This window comes from Bombina bombina, chromosome 7 (assembly GCF_027579735.1).
Source record: "Bombina bombina isolate aBomBom1 chromosome 7, aBomBom1.pri, whole genome shotgun sequence".
Classification (NCBI taxonomy): domain Eukaryota; kingdom Metazoa; phylum Chordata; class Amphibia; order Anura; family Bombinatoridae; genus Bombina; species Bombina bombina.
The window spans coordinates 634,606,725-634,630,279 of record NC_069505.1 but is presented as its reverse complement, the minus strand read 5'-3'; the positions used below and the strand labels follow the sequence as shown (position 1 = coordinate 634,630,279).

Sequence of the window (23,555 nt, the reverse complement as noted above, 5' to 3'; positions counted from 1 at the left end):
GTTGGTGTAAGGAGCTGTGTGCGTCAGGCAGTTGGTGTAAGGAGCTGTGTGCGTCAGGCAGTTGGTGTAAGGAGCTGTGTGCGTCAGGCAGTTGGTGTAAGGAGCTGTGTGTGTGTCAGGCAGTTGGTGTAAGGAGGTGTGTGTGTGCGTCAGGCAGTTGGTGTAAGGAGGTGTGTGTGTGCGTCAGGCAGTTGGTGTAAGGAGCTGTGTGTGTGTCAGGCAGTTGGTGTAAGGAGAGTGTGTGTGTGTCAGGCAGTTGGTGTAAGGAGCTGTGTGTGTGTCAGGCAGTTGGTGTAAGGAGCTGTGTGTGTGTGTGTGTCAGGCAGTTGGTGTAAGGAGCTGTGTGTGTGTCAGGCAGTTGGTGTAAGGAGCTGTGTGTGTGTCAGGCAGTTGGTGTAAGGAGCTGTGTGTGTGCGTCAGGCAGTTGGTGTAAGGAGCTGTGTGTGTGCGTCAGGCAGTTGGTGTAAGGAGCTGGTTGTGTGCGTCAGGCAGTTGGTGTAAGGAGCTGTGTGTGTGTGTGTGTGTGTGTGTCAGGCAGTTGGTGTAAGGAGCTGTGTGTGTTTGTCAGGCAGTTTGTAAGGAGCTGTGTGTGTGTCAGGCAGTTGGTGTAAGGAGCTGTGTGTGTGTGTCAGGCAGTTGGTGTAAGGAGCTGTGTGTGTGTGTCAGGCAGTTGGTGTAAGGAGCTGTGTGTGTGTGTGTGTCAGGCAGTTGGTGTAAGGAGCTGGTTGTGTAAGGAGCTGTTGGTGTAAGGAGCTGTGTGTGTGCGTCAGGCAGTTGGTGTAAGGAGCTGTGTGTGTGCGTCAGGCAGTTGGTGTAAGGAGCTGTGTGTGTGTCAGGCAGTTGGTGTAAGGAGCTGTGTGTGTGTCAGGCAGTTGGTGTAAGGAGCTGTGTGTGTGCGTCAGGCAGTTGGTGTAAGGAGCTGTGTGAGTGCGTCAGGCAGTTGGTGTAAGGAGCTGTGTGTGTGCGTCAGGCAGTTGGTGTAAGGAGCTGTGTGGTGTGTGTCAGGCAGTTGGTGTAAGGAGCTGGTTGTGTAAGGAGCTGTGGTGTAAGGAGCTGTGTGGTGCGCGTCAGGCAGTTGGTGTAAGGAGCTGTGTGTGTGTCAGGCAGTTGGTGTAAGGAGCTGTGTGTGTGTCAGGCAGTTGGTGTAAGGAGCTGTGTGTGTGCGTCAGGCAGTTGGTGTAAGGAGCTGTGTGTGTGCGTCAGGCAGTTGGTTGTAAGGAGCTGTGTGTGTGTGTCAGGCAGTTGGTGTAAGGAGCTGGTTGTGTAAGGAGCTGTTGGTGTAAGGAGCTGTGTGGTGTGCGTCAGGCAGTTGGTGTAAGGAGCTGTGTGTGTGTCAGGCAGTTGGTGTAAGGAGCTGTGTGTGTGTCAGGCAGTTGGTGTAAGGAGCTGTGTGGTGTGCGTCAGGCAGTTGGTGTAAGGAGCTGTGTGTGTGCGTCAGGCAGTTGGGTGTAAGGAGCTGTGTGTGTGCGTCAGGCAGTTGGTGTAAGGAGCTGTGTGTGTGTGTCAGGCAGTTGGTGTACGGAGCTGTGTGTGTGCGTCAGGCAGTTGGTGTAAGGAGCTGTGTGTGTGTGTCAGGCAGTTGGTGTAAGGAGCTGTGTGTGTGTGTCAGGCAGTTGGTGTAAGGAGCTGTGTGTGTGTGCGTCAGGCAGTTGGTGTAAGGAGCTGTGTGTGTGTGCGTCAGGCAGTTGGTGTAAGGAGCTGTGTGTGTGTGTCAGGCAGTTGGTGTAAGTAGCTGTGTGTGTGCGTCAGGCAGTTGGTGTAAGGAGCTGTGTGCGTCAGGCAGTTGGTGTAAGGAGCTGTGTGTGTGTCAGGCAGTTGGTGTAAGGAGCTGTGTGTGCGTCAGGCGGTTGGTGTAAGGAGCTGTGTGTGTGTGTGTCAGGCAGTTGGTGTAAGGAGCTGTGTGTGTGTGTCAGGCAGTTGGTGTAAGGAGCTGTGTGTGTGCGTCAGGCAGTTGGTGTAAGGAGCTGTGTGTGTGCGTCAGGCAGTTGGTGTAAGAAGCTGTGTGTGTGTGTCAGGCAGTTGGTGTAAGGAGCTGTGTGTGTGTGTGCGTCAGACAGGTGGTGTAAGGAGCTGTGTGTGTGTGTCAGACAGGTGGTGTAAGGAGCTGTGTGTGTGTGTCAGACAGGTGGTGTAAGGAGCTGTGTGTATGCATCAGGCAGTTGGTGTAAGGAGCTGTGTGTGCGTCAGGCAGTTGGTGTAAGGAGCTGTGTGTGTGTGTCAGGCAGTTGGTGTAAGGAGCTGTGTGTGAGTCAGGCAGTTGGTGTAAGGAGCTGTGTGTATGTGTGTGTCAGGCAGTTGGTGTAAGGAGCTGTGTGTGTGTCAGGCAGTTTGTAAGGAGCTGTGTGTGTGTGTCAGGCAGTTGGTGTAAGGAGCTGTGTGTGTGTGTCAGGCAGTTGGTGTAAGGAGCTGGTTGTGTAAGGAGCTGTTGGTGTAAGGAGCTGTGTGTGTGCGTCAGGCAGTTGGTGTAAGGAGCTGTGTGTGTGTCAGGCAGTTGGTGTAAGGAGCTGTGTGTGTGCGTCAGGCAGTTGGTGTAAGGAGCTGGTTGTGTGCGTCAGGCAGTTGGTGTAAGGAGCTGTGTGTGTGTGTGTGTCAGGCAGTTGGTGTAAGGAGCTGTGTGTGTTTGTCAGGCAGTTTGTAAGGAGCTGTGTGTGTGTGTGTCAGGCAGTTGGTGTAAGGAGCTGTGTGTGTGTGTCAGGCAGTTGGTGTAAGGAGCTGTGTGTGTGTGTCAGGCAGTTGGTGTAAGGAGCTGTGTGTGTGTGTGTGTCAGGCAGTTGGTGTAAGGAGCTGGTTGTGTAAGGAGCTGTTGGTGTAAGGAGCTGTGTGTGTGCGTCAGGCAGTTGGTGTAAGGAGCTGGTTGTGTAAGGAGCTGTTGGTGTAAGGAGCTGTGTGTGTGTCAGGCAGTTGGTGTAAGGAGCTGTGTGTGTGCGTCAGGCAGTTGGTGTAAGGAGCTGTGTGTGTGCGTCAGGCAGTTGGTGTAAGGAGCTGGTTGTGTAAGGAGCTGTTGGTGTAAGGAGCTGTGTGTGTGCGTCAGGCAGTTGGTGTAAGGAGCTGTGTGTGTGTCAGGCAGTTGGTGTAAGGAGCTGTGTGTGTGTCAGGCAGTTGGTGTAAGGAGCTGTGTGTGTGTGTCAGGCAGTTGGTGTAAGGAGCTGTGTGTGTGCGTCAGGCAGTTGGTGTAAGGAGCTGTGTGTGTGTGTCCAGGCAGTTGGTGTAAGGAGCATGGTTGTGTAAGGAGCTGTTGGTGTAAGGAGCTGTGTGTGTGCGTCAGGCAGTTGGTGTAAGGAGCTGTGTGTGTGTCAGGCAGTTGGTGTAAGGAGCTGTGTGTGTGTCAGGCAGTTGGTGTAAGGAGCTGTGTGTGTGCGTCAGGCAGTTGGTGTAAGGAGCTGTGTGTGTGCGTCAGGCAGTTGGTGTAAGGAGCTGTGTGTGTGCGTCAGGCAGTTGGTGTAAGGAGCTGTGTGTGTGTCAGGCAGTTGGTGTAAGGAGCTGTGTGTGTGTCAGGCAGTTGGTGTAAGGAGCTGTGTGTGTGCGTCAGGCAGTTGGTGTAAGGAGCTGTGTGTGTCAGGCAGTTGGTGTAAGGAGCTGTGTGCGTCAGGCAGTTGGTGTAAGGAGCTGTGTGTGTGTCAGGCAGTTGGTGTAAGGAGCTGTGTGTGTCAGGCAGTTGGTGTAAGGAGCTATGTGTGTGTGTCAGGCAGTTGGTGTAAGGAGCTGTGTGTGTGCGTCAGGCAGTTGGTGTAAGGAGCTGTGTGCGTCAGGCAGTTGGTGTAAGGAGCTGTGTGCGTCAGGCAGTTGGTTTAAGGAGCTGTGTGTGTGTCAGGCAGTTGGTGTAAGGAGCTGTGTGTGTCAGGCAGTTGGTGTAAGGAGCTATGTGTGTCAGGCAGTTGGTGTAAGGAGCTGTGTGCGTCAGGCAGTTGGTGTAAGGAGCTGTGTGTGTGCGCATCAGGCAGTTGGTGTAAGGAGCTGTGTGTGTGTGTGTCAGTCAGTTGGTGTAAGGAGCTGTGTGTGTGCGTCAGGCAGTTGGTGTAAGGAGCTGTGTGTGTGCGTCAGGCAGTTGGTGTAAGGAGCTGTGTGTGTTTGTCAGGCAGTTTGTAAGGAGCTGTGTGTGTGTGTGTCAGGCAGTTGGTGTAAGGAGCTGTGTGTGTGTGTCAGGCAGTTGGTGTAATGAGCTGTGTTTGTGTGTCAGGCAGTTGGTGTAAGGAGTTGTGTGTGTGTGTGTGTGTCAGGCAGTTGGTGTAAGGAGCTGGTTGTGTAAGGAGCTGTTGGTGTAAGGAGCTGTGTGTGTGCGTCAGGCAGTTGGTGTAAGGAGCTGTGTGTGTGCGTCAGGCAGTTGGTGTAAGGAGCTGTGTGTGTGTCAGGCAGTTGGTGTAAGGAGCTGTGTGTGTGCGTCAGGCAGTTGGTGTAAGGAGCTGTGTGTGTGCGTCAGGCAGTTGGTGTAAGGAGCTGTGTGTGTGCGTCAGGCAGTTGGTGTAAGGAGCTGTGTGTGTGTGTGTCAGGCAGTTGGTGTAAGGAGCTGTGTGTGTGTGTCAGGCAGTTGGTGTAAGGAGCTGGTTGTGTAAGGAGCTGTTGGTGTAAGGAGCTGTGTGTGTGCGTCAGGCAGTTGGTGTAAGGAGCTGTGTGTGTGCGTCAGGCAGTTGGTGTAAGGAGCTGTGTGTGTGCGTCAGGCAGTTGGTGTAAGGAGCTGTGTGTGTGTGTCAGGCAGTTGGTGTAAGGAGCTGGTTGTGTAAGGAGCTGTTGGTGTAAGGAGCTGTGTGTGTGCGTCAGGCAGTTGGTGTAAGGAGCTGTGTGTGTGTCAGGCAGTTGGTGTAAGGAGCTGTGTGTGTGTCAGGCAGTTGGTGTAAGGAGCTGTGTGTGTGTGTCAGACAGGTGGTGTAAGGAGCTGTGTGTGTGTGTCAGACAGGTGGTGTAAGGAGCTGTGTGTATGCATCAGGCAGTTGGTGTAAGGAGCTGTGTGTGCGTCAGGCAGTTGGTGTAAGGAGCTGTGTGTGTGTGTCAGGCAGTTGGTGTAAGGAGCTGTGTGTGAGTCAGGCAGTTGGTGTAAGGAGCTGTGTGTATGTGTGTGTCAGGCAGTTGGTGTAAGGAGCTGTGTGTGTGTCAGGCAGTTTGTAAGGAGCTGTGTGTGTGTGTCAGGCAGTTGGTGTAAGGAGCTGTGTGTGTGTGTCAGGCAGTTGGTGTAAGGAGCTGGTTGTGTAAGGAGCTGTTGGTGTAAGGAGCTGTGTGTGTGCGTCAGGCAGTTGGTGTAAGGAGCTGTGTGTGTGTCAGGCAGTTGGTGTAAGGAGCTGTGTGTGTGCGTCAGGCAGTTGGTGTAAGGAGCTGTGTGTGTGCGTCAGGCAGTTGGTGTAAGGAGCTGTGTGTGTGTCAGGCAGTTGGTGTAAGGAGTTGTGTGTGTGTCAGGCAGTTGGTGTAAGGAGCTGTGTGTGTGTCAGGCAGTTGGTGTAAGGAGCTGTGTGTGTGCGTCAGGCAGTTGGTGTAAGGAGCTGTGTGTGTGTGTCAGGCAGTTGGTGTACGGAGCTGTGTGTGTGCGTCAGGCAGTTGGTGTAAGGAGCTGTGTGTGTGTGTCAGGCAGTTGGTGTAAGGAGCTGTGTGTGTGTGTCAGGCAGTTGGTGTAAGGAGCTGTGTGTGTGTGCGTCAGGCAGTTGGTGTAAGTAGCTGTGTGTGTCAGACAGTTGGTGTAAGGAGCTGTGTGCGTCAGGCAGTTGGTGTAAGGAGCTGTGTGTGCGTCAGGCAGTTGGTGTAAGGAGGTGTGTGTGTGCGTCAGGCAGTTGGTGTAAGGAGGTGTGTGTGTGTGCGTCAGGCAGTTGGTGTAAGGAGCTGTGTGTGTGTCAGGCAGTTGGTGTAAGGAGAGTGTGTGTGTGTCAGGCAGTTGGTGTAAGGAGCTGTGTGTGTGTCAGGCAGTTGGTGTAAGGAGCTGTGTGTGTCAGGCAGTTGGTGTAAGGAGCTGTGTGTGTGTCAGGCAGTTGGTGTAAGGAGAGGTGTGTGTGTGTCAGGCAGTTGGTGTAAGGAGCTGTGTGTGTGTGTGTCAGGCAGTTGGTGTAAGGAGCTGTGTGTGTGTGTCAGGCAGTTGGTGTAAGGAGCTGTGTGTGTGCATCAGGCAGTTGGTGTAAGGAGCTGTGTGTGTGTCAGGCAGTTGGTGTAAGGAGCTGTGTGTGTGTCAGGCAGTTGGTGTAAGGAGCTGTGTGTGTGTCAGGCAGTTGGTGTAAGGAGCTGTGTGTGCGCGTCAGGCAGTTGGTGTAAGGAGCTGTGTGTGTCAGGCAGTTGGTGTAAGGAGCTGTGTGCGTCAGGCAGTTGGTGTAAGGAGCTGTGTGCGTCAGGCAGTTGGTGTAAGGAGCTGTGTGCGTCAGGCAGTTGGTGTAAGGAGCTGTGTGTGTGTCAGGCAGTTGGTGTAAGGAGGTGTGTGTGTGCGTCAGGCAGTTGGTGTAAGGAGGTGTGTGTGTGCGTCAGGCAGTTGGTGTAAGGAGCTGTGTGTGTGTCAGGCAGTTGGTGTAAGGAGAGTGTGTGTGTGTCAGGCAGTTGTTTGTAAGGAGCTGTGTGTGTGTCAGGCAGTTGGTGTAAGGAGCTGTGTGTGTGTGTGTCAGGCAGTTGGTGTAAGGAGCTGTGTGTGTGTCAGGCAGTTGGTGTAAGGAGCTGTGTGTGTGTCAGGCAGTTGGTGTAAGGAGCTGTGTGTGTGCGTCAGGCAGTTGGTGTAAGGAGCTGTGTGTGTGCGTCAGGCAGTTGGTGTAAGGAGCTGGTTGTGTGCGTCAGGCAGTTGGTGTAAGGAGCTGTGTGTGTGTGTGTGTGTGTGTCAGGCAGTTGGTGTAAGGAGCTGTGTGTGTTTGTCAGGCAGTTTGTAAGGAGCTGTGTGTGTGTGTGTCAGGCAGTTGGTGTAAGGAGCTGTGTGTGTGTGTCAGGCAGTTGGTGTAAGGAGCTGTGTGTGTGTGTCAGGCAGTTGGTGTAAGGAGCTGTGTGTGTGTGTGTGTCAGGCAGTTGGTGTAAGGAGCTGGTTGTGTAAGGAGCTGTTGGTGTAAGGAGCTGTGTGTGTGCGTCAGGCAGTTGGTGTAAGGAGCTGTGTGTGTTCGTCAGGCAGTTGGTGTAAGGAGCTGTGTGTGTGTCAGGCAGTTGGTGTAAGGAGCTGTGTGTGTGTCAGGCAGTTGGTGTAAGGAGCTGTGTGTGTGCGTCAGGCAGTTGGTGTAAGGAGCTGTGTGTGTGCGTCAGGCAGTTGGTGTAAGGAGCTGTGTGTGTGCGTCAGGCAGTTGGTGTAAGGAGCTGTGTGTGTGCGTCAGGCAGTTGGTGTAAGGAGCTGTGTGTGTGTGTCAGGCAGTTGGTGTAAGGAGCTGGTTGTGTAAGGAGCTGTTGGTGTAAGGAGCTGTGTGTGTGCGTCAGGCAGTTGGTGTAAGGAGCTGTGTGTGTGTCAGGCAGTTGGTGTAAGGAGCTGTGTGTGTGTCAGGCAGTTGGTGTAAGGAGCTGTGTGCGTCAGGCAGTTGGTGTAAGGAGCTGTGTGTGTGCGTCAGGCAGTTGGTGTAAGGAGCTGTGTGTGTGCGTCAGGCAGTTGGTGTAAGGAGCTGTGTGTGTGCGTCAGGCAGTTGGTGTAAGGAGCTGTGTGTGTGTGTCAGGCAGTTGGTGTACGGAGCTGTGTGTGTGCGTCAGGCAGTTGGTGTAAGGAGCTGTGTGTGTGTGTCAGGCAGTTGGTGTAAGGAGCTGTGTGTGTGTGTCAGGCAGTTGGTGTAAGGAGCTGTGTGTGTGTGCGTCAGGCAGTTGGTGTAAGGAGCTGTGTGTGTGTGCGTCAGGCAGTTGGTGTAAGGAGCTGTGTGTGTGTGTCAGGCAGTTGGTGTAAGGAGCTGTGTGTGTCAGACAGTTGGTGTAAGGAGCTGTGTGCGTCAGGCAGTTGGTGTAAGGAGCTGTGTGTGTGTCAGGCAGTTGGTGTAAGGAGCTGTGTGTGCGTCAGGCGGTTGGTGTAAGGAGCTGTGTGTGTGTGTGTCAGGCAGTTGGTGTAAGGAGCTGTGTGTGTGTGTCAGGCAGTTGGTGTAAGGAGCTGTGTGTGTGCGTCAGGCAGTTGGTGTAAGGAGCTGTGTGTGTGCGTCAGGCAGTTGGTGTAAGAAGCTGTGTGCGTCAGGCAGTTGGTGTAAGGAGCTGTGTGTGTGTGTGCGTCAGACAGGTGGTGTAAGGAGCTGTGTGTGTGTTTCAGACAGGTGGTGTAAGGAGCTGTGTGTGTGCATCAGGCAGTTGGTGTAAGGAGCTGTGTGTGCGTCAGGCAGTTGGTGTAAGGAGCTGTGTGTGTGTGTCAGGCAGTTGGTGTAAGGAGCTGTGTGTGAGTCAGGCAGTTGGTGTAAGGAGCTGTGTGTATGTGTGTGTCAGGCAGTTGGTGTAAGGAGCTGTGTGTGTGTCAGGCAGTTTGTAAGGAGCTGTGTGTGTGTGTCAGGCAGTTGGTGTAAGGAGCTGTGTGTGTGTCAGGCAGTTGGTGTAAGGAGCTGTGTGTGTCAGGCAGTTGGTGTAAGGAGCTGTGTGTGTCAGGCAGTTGGTGTAAGGAGCTGTGTGTGTGTCAGGCAGTTGGTGTAAGGAGCTGTGTGTGTGCGTCAGGCAGTTGGTGTAAGGAGCTGTGTGTGTGCGTCAGGCAGTTGGTGTAAGGAGCTGTGTGTGTGTGTGTCAGGCAGTTGGTGTAAGGAGCTGTGTGTGTGCGTCAGGCAGTTGGTGTACGGAGCTGTGTGTGTGCGTCAGGCAGTTGGTGTAAGGAGCTGTGTGTGTGCGTCAGGCAGTTGGTGTAAGGAGCTGTGTGTGTGCGTCAGGCAGTTGGTGTAAGGAGCTGTGTGTGTGCGTCAGGCAGTTGGTGTAAGGAGCTGTGTCTGTGTGTCAGGCAGTTGGTGTAAGGAGCTGTGTTTGCGCGTGAGGCAGTTGGTGTAAGGAGCTGTGTAAGGTGCTGTGTGTGTGTCAGGCAGTTGGTGTAAGGAGCTGTGTGTGCGTCAGGCAGTTGGTGTAAGGAGCTGTGTGTGTGTGTGTGTGTCAGGCAGTTCGTGTAAGGAGCTGTGTGTGTGTGTGTCAGGCAGTTGGTGTAAGGAGCTGTGTCTGTGTGTCAGGCAGTTGGTGTAAGGAGCTGTGTGTGTGTCAGGCAGTTGGTGTAAGGAGCTGTGTGTGTGTCAGGCAGTTGGTGTAAGGAGCTGTGTGTGCGCGTCAGGCAGTTGGTGTAAGGAGCTGTGTGTGCGCGTCAGGCAGTTGGTGTAAGGAGCTGTGTGTGAGTCAGGCAGTTTGTGTAAGGAGCTGTGTGTGCGTCAGGCAGTTTGTGTAAGGAGCTGTGTGTGTGTGTGTGTCAGGCAGTTGGTGTAAGGAGCTGTGTCTGTGTGTCAGGCAGTTGGTGTAAGGAGCTGTGTGTGTGCGTCAGGCAGTTGGTGTAAGGAGCTGTGTGTGTGTGTCAGGCAGTTGGTGTAAGGAGCGGTGTGTGTGTCAGGCAGTTTGTAAGGAGCTGTGTGTGTGCGTCAGGCAGTTGGTGTAAGGAGCTGTGTGTGTGTCAGGCAGTTTGTGTAAGGAGCTGTGTGTGTGTGTGTGTGTGTCAGGCAGTTTGTGTAAGGAGCTGTGTGTGCGTCAGGCAGTTTGTGTAAGGAGCTGTGTGTGTGTGTGTGTCAGGCAGTTGGTGTAAGGAGCTGTGTGTGTGTGTCAGGCAGTTGGTGTAAGGAGCTGTGTGTGTCAGGCAGTTGGTGTAAGGAGCTGTGTGTGTCAGGCAGTTGGTGTAAGGAGCTGTGTGTGTGTCAGGCAGTTGGTGTAAGGAGCTGTGTGTGTGTGTGTCAGGCAGTTGGTGTAAGGAGCTGTGTGTGTCAGGCAGTTGGTGTAAGGAGCTGTGTGTGTCAGGCAGTTGGTGTAAGGAGCTGTGTGTGTCAGGCAGTTGGTGTAAGGAGCTGTGTGTGTGTCAGGCAGTTGGTGTAAGGAGCTGTGTGCGTCAGACAGGTGGTGTAAGGAGCTGTGTGTGTGTCAGGCAGTTTGTAAGGAGCTGTGTGTGTGTGTGTCAGGCAGTTGGTGTAAGGAGCTGTGTGTGTGTCAGGCAGTTGGTGTAAGGAGCTGTGTGTGTGTGTCAGGCAGTTGGTGTAAGGAGCTGTGTGTGTGTGTCAGACAGTTGGTGTAAGGAGCTGTGTGTGTGTGTCAGGCAGTTGGTGTAAGGAGCTGTGTGTGTGTGTCAGGCAGTTGGTGTAAGGAGCTGTGTGTGCGTCAGGCAGTTGGTGTAAGGAGCTGTGTGCGTCAGGCAGTTGGTGTAAGGAGCTGTGTGTGTGTGTCAGGCAGTTGGTGTACGGAGCTGTGTGTGTGCGTCAGGCAGTTGGTGTAAGGAGCTGTGTCTGTGTGTCAGGCAGTTGGTGTAAGGAGCTGTGTGTGTGTGCATCAGGCAGTTGGTGTAAGGAGCTGTGTGCGTCAGGCAGTTGGTGTAAGGAGCTGTGTGTGTGTGTCAGGCTGATGGTGTAAGGAGCTGTGTGTGTGTGTCAGGCAGTTGGTGTAAGGAGCTGTGTGTGTGTGTGTCAGGCAGTTGGTGTAAGGAGCTGTGTGCGTCAGGCAGTTGGTGTAAGGAGCTGTGTGTGTCAGACAGTTGGTGTAAGGAGCTGTGTGTGTCAGACAGTTGGTGTAAGGAGCTGTGTGTGTCAGACAGTTGGTGTAAGGAGCTGTGTGCGTCAGGCAGTTGGTGTAAGGAGCTGTGTGTGTCAGACAGTTGGTGTAAGGAGCTGTGTGTGTCAGGCAGTTGGTGTAAGGAGCTGTGTGTGTGCGTCAGGCAGTTGGTGTAAGGAGCTGTGTGTGCGTCAGGCAGTTGGTGTAAGGAGCTGTGTGTGTGTGTCAGGCAGTTGGTGTAAGGAGCTGTGTGTGTGTGCGTCAGGCAGTTGGTGTAAGGAGCTGTGTGTGTGTGCGTCAGGCAGTTGGTGTAAGGAGCTGTGTGTGTGTGTCAGGCAGTTGGTGTAAGGAGCTGTGTGTGTGTGTCAGGCAGTTGGTGTAAGGAGCTGTGTGTGTGTGTCAGGCAGTTGGTGTAATGAGCTGTGTGTGTGTGTCAGGCAGTTGGTGTAAGGAGCTGTGTGTGTCAGACAATTGGTGTAAGGAGCTGTGTGTGTGTGTCAGGCAGTTGGTGTAAGGAGCTGTGTGTGTGTGTCAGGCAGTTGGTGTAAGGAGCTGTGTGTGTGTGTCAGGCAGTTGGTGTAAGGAGCTGTGTGTGTGTGTCAGGCAGTTGGTGTAAGGAGCTGTGTGTGTGTGTCAGGCAGTTGGTGTAAGGAGCTGTGTGTGTGTGTCAGGCAGTTGGTGTAAGGAGCTGTGTGTGTCAGGCAGTTGGTGTAAGGAGCTGTGTCTGTGTGTCAGGCAGTTGGTGTAAGAAGCTGTGTGTGTCAGACAGTTGGTGTAAGGAGCTGTGTGTGTGTGTCAGGCAGTTGTTGTAAGGAGCTGTGTGTGCGTCAGGCAGTTGGTGTAAGGAGCTGTGTGTGTGTGTCAGGCAGTTGGTGTAAGGAGCTGTGTGTGTGTGTCAGGCAGTTGGTGTAAGGAGCTGTGTGTGTCAGGCAGTTGGTGTAAGGAGCTGTGTGTGTCAGGCAGTTGGTGTAAGGAGCTGTGTGTGTGTGTCAGGCAGTTGGTGTAAGGAGCTGTGTGTGTGTGTCAGGCAGTTGGTGTAAGGAGCTGTGTGTGTGTGTCAGGCAGTTGGTGTAAGGAGCTGTGTGTGTGTGTCAGGCAGTTGGTGTAAGGAGCTGTGTGTGTGTGCGTCAGGCAGTTGGTGTAAGGAGCTGTGTGTGTGTGTCAGGCAGTTGGTGTAAGGAGCTGTGTGTGTGTGTCAGGCAGTTGGTGTAAGGAGCTGTGTGTGTGTGTCAGGCAGTTGGTGTAAGGAGCTGTGTGTGTCAGGCAGTTGGTGTAAGGAGCTGTGTGTGTCAGACAGTTGGTGTAAGGAGCTGTGTGCGTCAGGCAGTTGGTGTAAGGAGCTGTGTGTGTCAGGCAGTTGGTGTAAGGAGCTGTGTGTGTGTCAGGCAGTTGGTGTAAGGAGCTGTGTGTGCGTCAGGCAGTTGGTGTAAGGAGCTGTGTGTGCGTCAGGCAGTTGGTGTAATGAGCTGTGTGTGTCAGACAGTTGGTGTAAGGAGCTGTGTGTGTCAGGCAGTTGGTGTAAGGAGCTGTGTGTGCGTCAGGCAGTTGGTGTAAGGAGCTGTGTGCGTCAGGCAGTTGGTGTAAGGAGCTGTGTTTTTTTTTAGGCAGTTTTATAGCGTTTCTGACTGGTCCTATTTTACCCTTCAGCTCAAAATGTGACCGTGGACGAAGTGATCACATCCTACACTCAGGCCTGTCAGAAACTCAACTGTAAACAGATTCCTAAACTAATCCGGCAATTACAGGTAAGTGACATTCCAAACCTCAAGGGTCTGTCCTTCCCCTGCAGCAGTCTGTTCTCTTCCCCCCACACACATGGTGACAAGTGTCACACACAGAGGTAGTCAGTGCTTCCCCCTACACACACACACACATGGTGACAAGTGTCACTCACAGAGGTAGTCAGTGCTTCCCCCTACACACACAGGGTGCCACAGTGTCACACACAGAGGTGGTCAGTGCTTCCCCCTACACACACACACACACATGGTGACAAGTGTCACTCACAGAGGTAGTCAGTGCTTCCCCCTACACACACAGGGTGACAAGTGTCACACACAGAGGTGGTCAGTGCTTCCCCCTACACACACACACACATGGTGACACAGTGTCACACACAGAAGTGGTCAGTGCTTCCCCCTACACACACACACAGGGTGCCACAGTGTCACACACAGAGGTGGTCAGTGCTTCCCCCTACACACACACACACACACATGGTGACAAGTGTCACACACAGAGGTAGTCAGTGCTTCCCCCTACACACACACACATGGTGACAAGTGTCACACACAGAGGTAGTCAGTGCTTCCCCCTACACACACACACATGGTGACAAGTGTCACACACAGAGGTAGTCAGTGCTTCCCCCTACACACACATGGTGACAAGTGTCACACACAGAGGTAGTCAGTGCTTCCCCCTACACACACACACAGGGTGACAAGTGTCACACACAGAGGTAGTCAGTGCTTCCCCCTACACACACACACATGGTGACAAGTGTCACACACACAGGTAGTCAGTGCTTCCCCCTACACACACAGGGTGCCACAGTGTCACACACAGAGGTGGTCAGTGCTTCCCCCTTCACACACACACACGGTGACAAGTGTCACACACAGAAGTGGTCAGTGCTTCCCCCTACACACACACACACACACACATGGTGACACAGTGTCACACACAGAGGTGGTCAGTGCTTCCCCCTACACACACACAAAGGGTGACAAGTGTCACACACAGAGGTGGTCAGTGCTCCCCCTACACACACATGGTGACAAGTGTCACACACAGAGGTAGTCAGTGCTCCCCCTACACACACACACAGGGTGACACAGTGTCACACAGAGAGGTAGTCAGTGCTTCCCCCTACACACACACACATGGTGACAAGTGTCACACACAGAGGTAGTCAGTGCTTCCCCCTACACACACACACATGGTGACAAGTGTCACACACAGAGGTAGTCAGTGCTTCCCCCTACACACACACACGTGGTGACAAGTGTCACACACAGAGGTAGTCAGTGCTTCCCCCTACACACACACACACATGGTGACAAGTGTCACACACAGAGGTAGTCAGTGCTTCCCCCTACACACACAGGGTGCCACAGTGTCACACACAGAGGTAGTCAGTGCTTCCCCCTACACACACAGGGTGCCACAGTGTCACACACAGAAGTGGTCAGTGCTTCCCCCTACACACACACAAAGGGTGACAAGTGTCACACACAGAGGTGGTCAGTGCTTCCCCCCACACACACACAAAGGGTGACAAGTGTCACACACAGAGGTGGTCAGTGCTTTCCCCTACACACACACACATGGTGACAAGTGTCACACACAGAGGTAGTCAGTGCTCCCCCTACACACACACACACACACACACACAGGTAGTCAGTCCTCCCCCTACACATGGTGACACAGTGTCACACATATGTAGGCATGCACTATATATGTATGTATGTGTATGTATATATATATATATATATATATATATATATATATATATATAATAAAAAATATATATGTACCAGCACTCCTAGTATTGTAATTATGAAAGTCTAATACACAGAAAATATAATAGTGTTCCCCACAAGGGGATACACTTCCTATGTAGTGCACGGTAAGGGTTAATATGAGAATATGTTTTACAAAAAGAGATGCAGAACCCTTATTAAATCCAGCAACAGACTATGTCACATACTAATATATGCTTAAACCTAAGTACTGTTATAAGACACTATCACAGCATGACATTTCAATTGATACATTTATATATTCATATTATTTCAACAACATAATTTCATCTCACTGCATCAAAAGATGTTACCTGCTCGCTCCGACCTGTCCAAGCTTAGTGATTTTACCGGAAAATAACTAAGCTCGGACAGTCACACTATGGCCGCTCACTGAACAGGTAATACTGAAGCAATATTCATCTTATGCTGTTGGTCACATTATATGCCTAATAAGTTTGTCTATATACTCTAGCAGAGACTGCAATAAAAACTGCTTGTTAATGTGGCAAATGAAAAGTGATTGAAAATTTCGTAACATACCTGTGTGAGTTTAATAGGCATAGTGTTGTGCCTGCATGAACGTTTTCACCTATCTCATGATTGTATTACAACTATACATCTGTTGTGATGTTTGGAAACATTTGACCGGAATAAACAGATTGTATCCTGGACTTTAATTAGTCAAATTGTCAACCCGGGTTGATCCTATTATTTTTTCTTTTGATGCAGTGAGATGAAATTATGTTGTTGAAATAATATGAATATATAAATGTATCAATTGAAATTTCATGCTGTGATAGTGTCTTCTTATAACTTAGGTTTAAGCATATATTAGTATGTGACATAGTCTGTTGCTGGATTTAATAAGGGTTCTGCATCTCTCTTTGTAAAACATATATATATATATATATATATATACCTACACACAGAGATATGTGTATTAGTACTGCCTTCTTGGGTTAAGCTTCACTGTGGGTATAAGAACGTCTCTTATTATGACAAACTGTTATTATCCCAATTTACATAAGCTGTAGATAGACATATTGTTATACGACTAGGTATGGGAGAACCTCATATAGTTTCATTTGGGAGCTAGGAGCTATTTAGTATTAATAGCTATTAATTTGCTTATTCAGATATAGAACTCCCTCAGTCTAACCTACCTCTACCTATCTTTTAGTTTGTTTGGGTTCAGATTGGTTTATGGACATGACTCTCAGCTATTATTAAGGCAAACTGTTTTTATCACAATTTACACAAGCTGTAAGTAGACATGGTTTTACATAACCTGGTATGGAAGAACTTCATATAGTTGTAACTGAAATTCAGGAGCTATATAGTATTAAATATTAATTTCTCCAACATAGGTGTGTCCGGTCCACGGCGTCATCCTTACTTGTGGGATATTCTCTTCCCCAACAGGAAATGGCAAAGAGCCCAGCAAAGCTGGTCACATGATCCCTCCTAGGCTCCGCCTACCCCAGTCATTCTCTTTGCCGTTGCACCGGCAACATCTCCACGGAGATGGTTAAGAGTTTTTTGGTGTTTAAATGTAGTTTTTATCCTTCAATCAAGTGTTTGTTATTTTAAAATAGTGCTGGTATGTACTATTTACTCTGAAACAGAAAAGAGATGAAGATTTCTGTTTGTAAGAGGAAGATGATTTTAGCAAACGTTACTAAAATCGATTGCTGTTTCCACACAGGACTGTTGAGATGAAGTAACTTCAGTTGGGGGAAACAGTTGGCAGACTTTTCTGCTTGAGGTATGACTGGCCACATTTCTAACAAGACTTTGTAATGCTGGAAGGCTGTCATTTCCCCTATGGGGACCGGTAAGCCATTTTCTTAGATTAAGTAAAAGAATAAAGGGCTTTATAAGGGCTTAAAAAACTGGTAGACATTTTTCTGGGCTAAAACGATTACTTTGCTAAGCATATTTGGCAGATTATAACTCTTAATAGTTATTATAATCTTGGGGATTGTTGTTTAAAAAACGGCAGGCACTGTATTGGACACCTTTTTCAGATGGGGGGCCTTTCTAGTCATAGGCAGAGCCTCATTTTCGCGCCACTAATGCGCAGTTGTTTTTGGAAAGCAAGGCATGCAGATGCATGTGTGAGGAGCTAAGAACCACTGAAAAAGCTTATAGAAGGCGTCATTTGGTATCGTATTCCCCTCTGGGCTTGGTTGGGTCTCAGCAAAGCAGATACCTGGGACTGTATAGGGGTTAAATGTAAAAACGGCTCCGGTTCCGTTATTTTAAGGGTTAAAGCTTTCAAATTTGGTGTGCAATACTTTTTTTTTTTTTTTTTTTAAAAACAAGCTTTATTTGAAAATGAATAAAGACATTGTACATAGAATAAAAATACAAAGGGAGCAGTTTGTGGGAGCGCAAAGCGCAAAGCCACATTACAAAAACCTGAGTACAAAGATGAAAAGCTTGACATTTTTATAACTGTTAGTTGAACAATTCTGTATGGGCTATATGGTAATACATGTTATACCGTCTCGATCTATCGAGACACACTTAGGAAAGGTAAAAGAGAGAAAAGTTATGAATAATTGGGAAGAGGAAGAGGGAGAAGGGAGAGAGAGAGAAAAAAAAAAAAAAAAAAAAAAAAATTGTTCAAAGAATGGCAAGGGTCTGAGCTTTGTTCTCGAACAAGGAGGTAAACCCCTTTAGATTTTACGCTGGGGCAGGAGACCAGGCAGCTAGCATTAGTTCATATGTCTCCATTTGGTTGCACCTGAAGTAGTGCAATTTTTCCATAATCAAAAGGTCATTGACGGCGGCCCGCCAGTCAGTCAGAGTAGGTATATCTTTTGACTTCCACATTCTAGGAATAATCCTTTTCGCACCGGTAAGCATAAGTAAAAGGAGAGCTCGGCTATGTGTAGTTTTGATGTTGGGGAGGTGTAAGAATAGCAGGGTCTCGGGGGTGTTGGGAATGGTTATATTCAGTTTTTCTGATATTTCCTTCATAACTGCCTCCCAAAATCTGGAAAGATTGGGACAGGACCACCATATGTGAACAATGGAGCCCTGTTCTCCACACCCCCTCCAACATGTGGCACTAACCGCGGGGAAGAGCTGATGAAGTTTTGCAGGGGTATAATACCATCTGGTTAATAGTTTAAGGTGTATTTCCTGTACAGTGGCTGATACCGATGACCCCTTGGTCAAAGCAAAGGCTTTAAGCCAATCGTCCTCCCCAACCTCGCTTCTAAGTTCTCTATTCCATGTCCTAGTGTATGTAGGTAGCTGGGTGTCTGGTGGTATGAGTAAGAGTTTGTATATCTTTGAGATCAGTCTTCTAGGAGGAGTGATTTCAGTGCACAAGGACTCGAAAGGCGTCAGGGTTCTGAGAAAATTATGTTTTTGTTTGTGGGTGAGTAGGAAGTGAGAAAGCTGGTGGTATCTTAGCCAGGAAGAGAAGACTGAACCAGACTGGTCCTGTAGTTTTAGTTGTGATAGTAGTCTGCCCCCCTCTTGTGCGTAATGTAAGATTCCTGCTCTTAATCTATAGGGGGAGTTTGTGCGTCTACTGACTTCATAGTATGGTAACTCTGGGTTTTCTATTATGGGGAGCATTGGAGAGACAGGGGACGATATGTGTGTGCTGGTGGCTATCAATTTGTCCCACACAGTTAGTGTTTCATGTATTATATGGTATTTTTGTATTATCTTGGGACGTTTATTCGTAGGTATCCACGCCAGGGCTCCTGCATTATTTAGTTGTAGTATTTGTCCGTCTATTCCGACCCATTTTTTTTGCATGGAGTTCTGTGACCACTCAGTCAGTCTTTGTAGAAAAATGGCCCTCCTATAAGAAGCTAGGTCTGGGAAGCCAAGTCCTCCCTTATCTCTAGGAAGATACAATGTCCGTCTGGGTATTCTCGGTCTCGTACCCTTCCATATAAACTGTTCTAAGGTGCTTTGGAGTTGGGGAAGGAAGTCGTTCGGTAAGCGAATCGGGACTGTTTGCATTACATACAATATTCGTGGTAGAATATTCATTTTGATGAGGCCTATCTTCCCTAACCATGAGAGTGATTTATTACTCCATGAAGACAGGTCATTGACTATCTCTTTACGTAGGGACAAATAGTTGTTTTTAAAAATGTCAGAGGGGTTTGCAGAAAGGTATATACCAAGATATTTCAATTTGGTGGGTGTTAGTGTCATCTTATAGTTATTGGATAAGAAGTCTATGTGTTCAGTAGGGGCGTTTATGTTAAGAAGCTCTGATTTAGTTAAGTTTAGGTGAAAATTAGACAGTTTGCCATACTCATTAATCTCTTTCAGAAGTTCAGGGACAGATGTTTCAATGTTTGTTAGTGTGTAAAGGACATCGTCGGCGTAGAGGGCCTGTTTGTGTTCTTCATTTCCAATTTGTATTCCCTTTATGTTTGCATTATGTCTAACTTTTTGGGCGAGCGCTTCTATTGAAAGGGCGAATAATAAGGGGGATAAGGGGCATCCCTGTCGGGTTCCGTTGGAGATGTCAAATCTATCCGACAGAATACCGTTCACTCTAATACGTGCGTTCGGGGCAGAATATAATGCAAATGCCATGTTTGTGAAAGCTGAACCGATATTCATTGCTGACATGACTCGGCGCAGGAAGAGCCAATCGACCCGGTCGAAAGCCTTCTCTGCGTCAGTTGCCAGGAGGGCCAATGGTACCTTTTCAATTTGGGCAAAGTTAATAATTTGGAGGACCTTGGAAGTGTTATCTCTTGCCTCTCTACCGGGTACAAAGCCCACTTGGTCAGAAGAGACAAGAGAGGGGATATACTTATTGAGGCGGTTCGCTAGAATTTTTGCTAGGATTTTGATGTCCATGTTCAGCAAGGATATGGGTCTAAAATTCGCAGGGGAGGTAGGGGGCTTGCCGGGTTTGGGTATAAGTGAGATATGTGCTTCGAGCATTGTGTCAGCTAAAGTGGGCTCTGTTATCAGGTTGTTGAACAATTGGAGTAGCAGTGGGCTTAGTGTTTTGCTGTAAGTTTTGTAGTATTTTAGCGAGTAGCCGTCTGGGCCCGGGCATTTCCCGGTGGGGAAATCTTTAAGGGCTTTAGAAAGTTCTAAGGCAGTGATGGGCTCGTCTAGGCAGTTCTTCTGGTCGGGATCTAGTCTTGGCAGTTCAAGGTCTGATAGGTATTGATCTATGAGCTGAATTTTAGTGTCTGTTGGGACTGCATGTTCCCCTTGGTCAAGCTTGTGCGGTATATTATATAATGCTTTATAGTACGTGTTGAAAGAATTTGCAATTTGTTTACTACTTTTCAGTGTTGTGCCATCAGGGTTCTGGAGACTGTGGATATATGTTTTGAGTTGTTTTCTACGGGTCGCTCTGGCTAGCAGTTTCCCCGGTTTATTGCCTCCCTCATAGTATTGTTGTTTTATTGCTAAGAATTTGCGCTGGCAGGACTCTCTTAGGTGGGTCTGGAGCTCCCTCCTAGTGTTTTCCAATCTAAGTTTAGCCTCCCTGTCCCACGGGGCTTTTTTATGTGCAGCTTCAAGTTGTGTAACCGTGTTCAAAAGTTGGGTATGTTTTAATCTATACTGTCTATTAAGGCGCGCTCTGTGTTTGAGAAATTCTCCCCGGATAACACACTTATGAGTCTCCCAGAAGTTTATTATTGAGGTCTGTGAGGGATTGTTATGTTGTAGATAGTCTGTAAGAGATTTTTGGATTTCAGAGCTTATTACAGGGTTGTCTAGTAGTGTATCGTCTAGTCTCCATATATATGTCGTGGGTGGGAGATCGGGCCATTGAACTTCGCATGTGATTGGGGCGTGGTCTGACCAAGTAATCGGGCCTATAGTGCAAGATGTTACCATGTCAAGTCCGATGGAGTCCGTAAGAAAATAATCTATTCTAGAGTATTTATGTGGAGGAGAATAATATGTGTAGTCTCTAGTTGATGGATGCAATGTTCTCCATATGTCGTGTAGAGCAAGACTTGAGATAGTGGATTTAACTGATTTGAGAATTTTGGTAGGGGTACTGTCTAATCCATTGGATGTGTCTAATGACGTTTCCATGGATATGTTAAGATCACCTGAGAGGAACACTGTTCCTTTCGCGAAGTCTAAGATGAGCCTCGAAACCTTTTGTAGGAATAGATGCTGTTCTGTGTTCGGGCTGTAGAGAGTAATAAGGGTGATCGGATGGTCATATAATGTTCCCGTTATCAGCAGGAATCTACCCTCTGTGTCCTTTTCTACATGTGCAATTTTTAGCGGGACTGAGTGGTGTATCAAGATCCCTACTCCTCCCTTTTTAGAAAGGCCTGACGCGAACAGGGCAGTGGGGTATTGGGCATTAAACCACTTGGGTTCCCTGCCTCTGCGGAAGTGTGTCTCTTGAAAAAAGAGTATGTGGCTATGCAAATTTTTTAGGGCTCTGAAAGCTATAGACCGCTTACCTGGGTTGTTCAAACCTTTGGCATTGATTGAGGTTAATGTGAGGCCATGTGATCCGAACTTGCTATGTTGGTGGTTCATTCTGAAAGGAAAAAAAAAAAAAAAAAAAAAAAAAAAAAAGGGGAGGGAGGGGGGAAAGTTTTGAAGGGGGAAGGTGGATAGGGGGATAGAATAAAGTAGGAGTTATAGATTAGAGATATAAAGTAAATGAAGAAAGTGTCTTGTATCGAACAAACAGAACACTGAAGGACCGTAAATGGTTGTCTACATAAATTTAGTAACCTTCTGAATAACAAGTAACAAACAAAGGAAATTGGGGTTGTAATCCCCAGGCAATAACAACAATTAAAGTATGTAGAAACTCTTGGTGGCTGATTTGCCACATGTTCAAGAGTTGACGTAAATTTGGCACAGAACAATAATGTATGATTGGAGGGAGGTGAGTTAGGGTAGAGAGGGTTGGGTCAGAGGGGTAAAGGAGGGTGGGGGGAAGGGATGTGGTGTAAAAGGGGTCCACAGATAAGATGACACTGGTATTTTTGAAAGTTATATAACATTGAATCTACAGGTTGAATAACATTTTGAATAGGCTGGCTGGGTAATGGAGTTAAAAAGCATTAGACAGATACTCACTGACTACAGGTATGTCTCCATACTGATATGTAGTTATTTTTATCCTAAAAATCATACAGAGGCATATGTCAATGAAAACATAAGTGTAAAGAGGAGCTTACCCAGTGTCCCGGAAACTTCAAACGAAAATTGAAACTCAGCAATTAGCTTTTCTAAACAATATTTAAACTATGGGTTGAGTAACATTTTAATTAAACAAATTGGGTGGTTAGTCCAGATATCAGTCCATGGCTGATAATAAGCCGGAGTCACTTAGGTTAGAGGGCCCGACTGGAGGATCCAGGGGTTACTTCTTGGGGGTGACGCAGATTTTCTAGTGCTAAGCATTCGTAGAATGATTGGACATCTTCTCCTGCTTTGTATATTGCTGTCTTGTTGTTATGAGTTGCCACTATGGAGACTGGGAAGCCCCAGCGGTAAGGAACCTTGTGGGCTCTCAGGTTAGATGTTATGTGTCCTAAGTCTCTCCTTTTCTGTAAAGTTGTTGGAGATAGATCTGAGAATATCTGAAGCTCCTCACCCGCATGTTGTACCGGGTGATTGGTGCGGGCGCACCTTAGGATTTCTTCCTTGTCTTTGTAGTTTAGGAAACGGACAATAATGTCTCTAGGGGGCGCTTTGGGGGGTGGCTTCGCCCTAAGCGCTCTGTGAGCGCGTTCTAGCATTATGTCTGGAGAGGAAGGGGTGTTTTTCAGGGTGCGGAACAAACTCTGCAAGTATCCTTCTATAGCAGGGGGGTGTACAGATTCTGAGGCCCCCCTGATGCGCAGGTTGTTCCTGCGCCCTCTATTGTCCAGATCTTCTAGTTTGTCAGATAGTTGCTGCAGTGCATCTGCTTGGTCTTTGATTTCAGTATCCATGAGCTGAGTGGTGGCCAGGGTTGAAGCTTGGGTGGTTTCAACCTGAGTGACTCTGGTGTCCAGAGTATTAATGTCCTTTTTAAGTTCATTAAAGAGGGTGCGCATTTCTAAAACAGCATTTTTTATGTCATCTTTTGAGGAAAGGTGGCGCAAATCCTCTTTTGTGATTTGTTGTGATGTCTGCATCTCTATTTCTTGTGTTGTATCCCCTTTATCAGGCTTTGTAGCTCCCTCTGTGTCAGATGGGGGGGTAGTATTCAGACCCACTTGTTTCAGGTATTTGTTTAAGGTGCGCACTGGGGTATGTGTGGTAGCCTTGTTTTGCTTCTTACAGGGCATCCCTTAGGTTTCTCCCTATCAGTGAATAGGGGTTTAGGAGAACTAGTTGTGCAGGCCCACTTTTGGCAGTTTTGCTAGGGAAAGCAGTATGATGTGAGAGTAATGAGGCAAATTAGTGGCAGTCTGGGCCCTGCTCAATGACAACTTTCAGATGCTGCTGAGGTGCAGTGAGCAAAAGGAAGATGCGGTATAAAATTATCCTATGCTCCGCTAGCAGAAATAGTGATATTATGAAAATTTTGTTGAGAAGGGGTGCACTAAAATTGGCGTGGGAGTACTATCGGTGTTGTGCAGGATGTACTTCAGCTTAAGTTTCTCATTTTGAAACCTTTTATGGCCTTTCGTGGGTAGATCTAGTCTCAAGCCAGTCCTGGCTCCTGATTGCGGCTTTAAAGTTCTATGAGTAGCGTGGCAGGCATGAGTGCAGCGGGGCCTACCTCTCTGGGCTGGATGTGGGCAAGTGATATCTGTGCGGTGTATCGCTGCTTAGAGTATATGGAGCAAGGTGGGGTTAAAAGGTCCGAGCACTTGGCGATATGTAAGTTCCCAGATCTCTAATCAGGATTAATGCCTCTACTTATCCCTTGGTCACCGTGGCCATTTAAAAAAGTGTGCAAGCAGGGGGACTATTTGCTTACCGGGTTTACTCTGTATCGCGGCACCCGATGTCCCGAGGCCGGGGGGCTTGATGTCGGCGATCCTTTACTTGCACTTGGGCGTGCAAGCGATAGGTGATATGATCCTTGTAATCCACCCGGTCTCCGGTGTTAAGAGCTCCGTATATTTATGTGTCACTGACGGCCTTCTCGCTGCCAAGTGGGAGTAGAAATGGCGCGGTTGCGCTCTCTTCGTCTGTCCCCTATAAGATGTCCAGAATCAGGATATTGGGGATTGTTTTCGGTTGTGGGGTACTTTAAGAAGTAATATCCTCCGTTATGGGTCTAATTTGAGTCGTTCTGTGCCTTTTATTTTAGTTGTTATGCCTGAGGGTTTAAGAGCTCTCCTTCTACACAGCCATCTCCCAGCGTGGCTTGGCTCCGCCCCCGGTGTGCAATACTTTTAAGGCTTTAAGACACTGTGGTGAAATTTTGGTGAATGAACAATTCCTTCATGTTTTTTTCACATATTCAGTAATAAAGTGTGTTCTGTTTAAAATTTAAAGTGACAGTAACGGTTTTATTTTAAAACGTTTTTTGTGCTTTGTTGACTAGTTTAA

The 23,555-nt window shown here is 48.6% G+C and overlaps 1 protein-coding gene across 3 annotated transcripts in view; it reads left to right on the top strand.

The window, feature by feature from the left end:
* PPP1R37 (protein phosphatase 1 regulatory subunit 37) overlaps positions 1-23,555 on the top strand; it is a 242,948-nt gene that overhangs the window by 65,523 nt on the left and 153,870 nt on the right. For all 3 annotated transcript variants that reach the window (XM_053688799.1, XM_053688801.1, XM_053688800.1), the window contains exon 2: positions 12,193-12,290. In XM_053688799.1, coding sequence (XP_053544774.1) covers positions 12,193-12,290 — 98 coding nt within the window. The remainder of the gene's footprint in view (positions 1-12,192; positions 12,291-23,555) is intronic.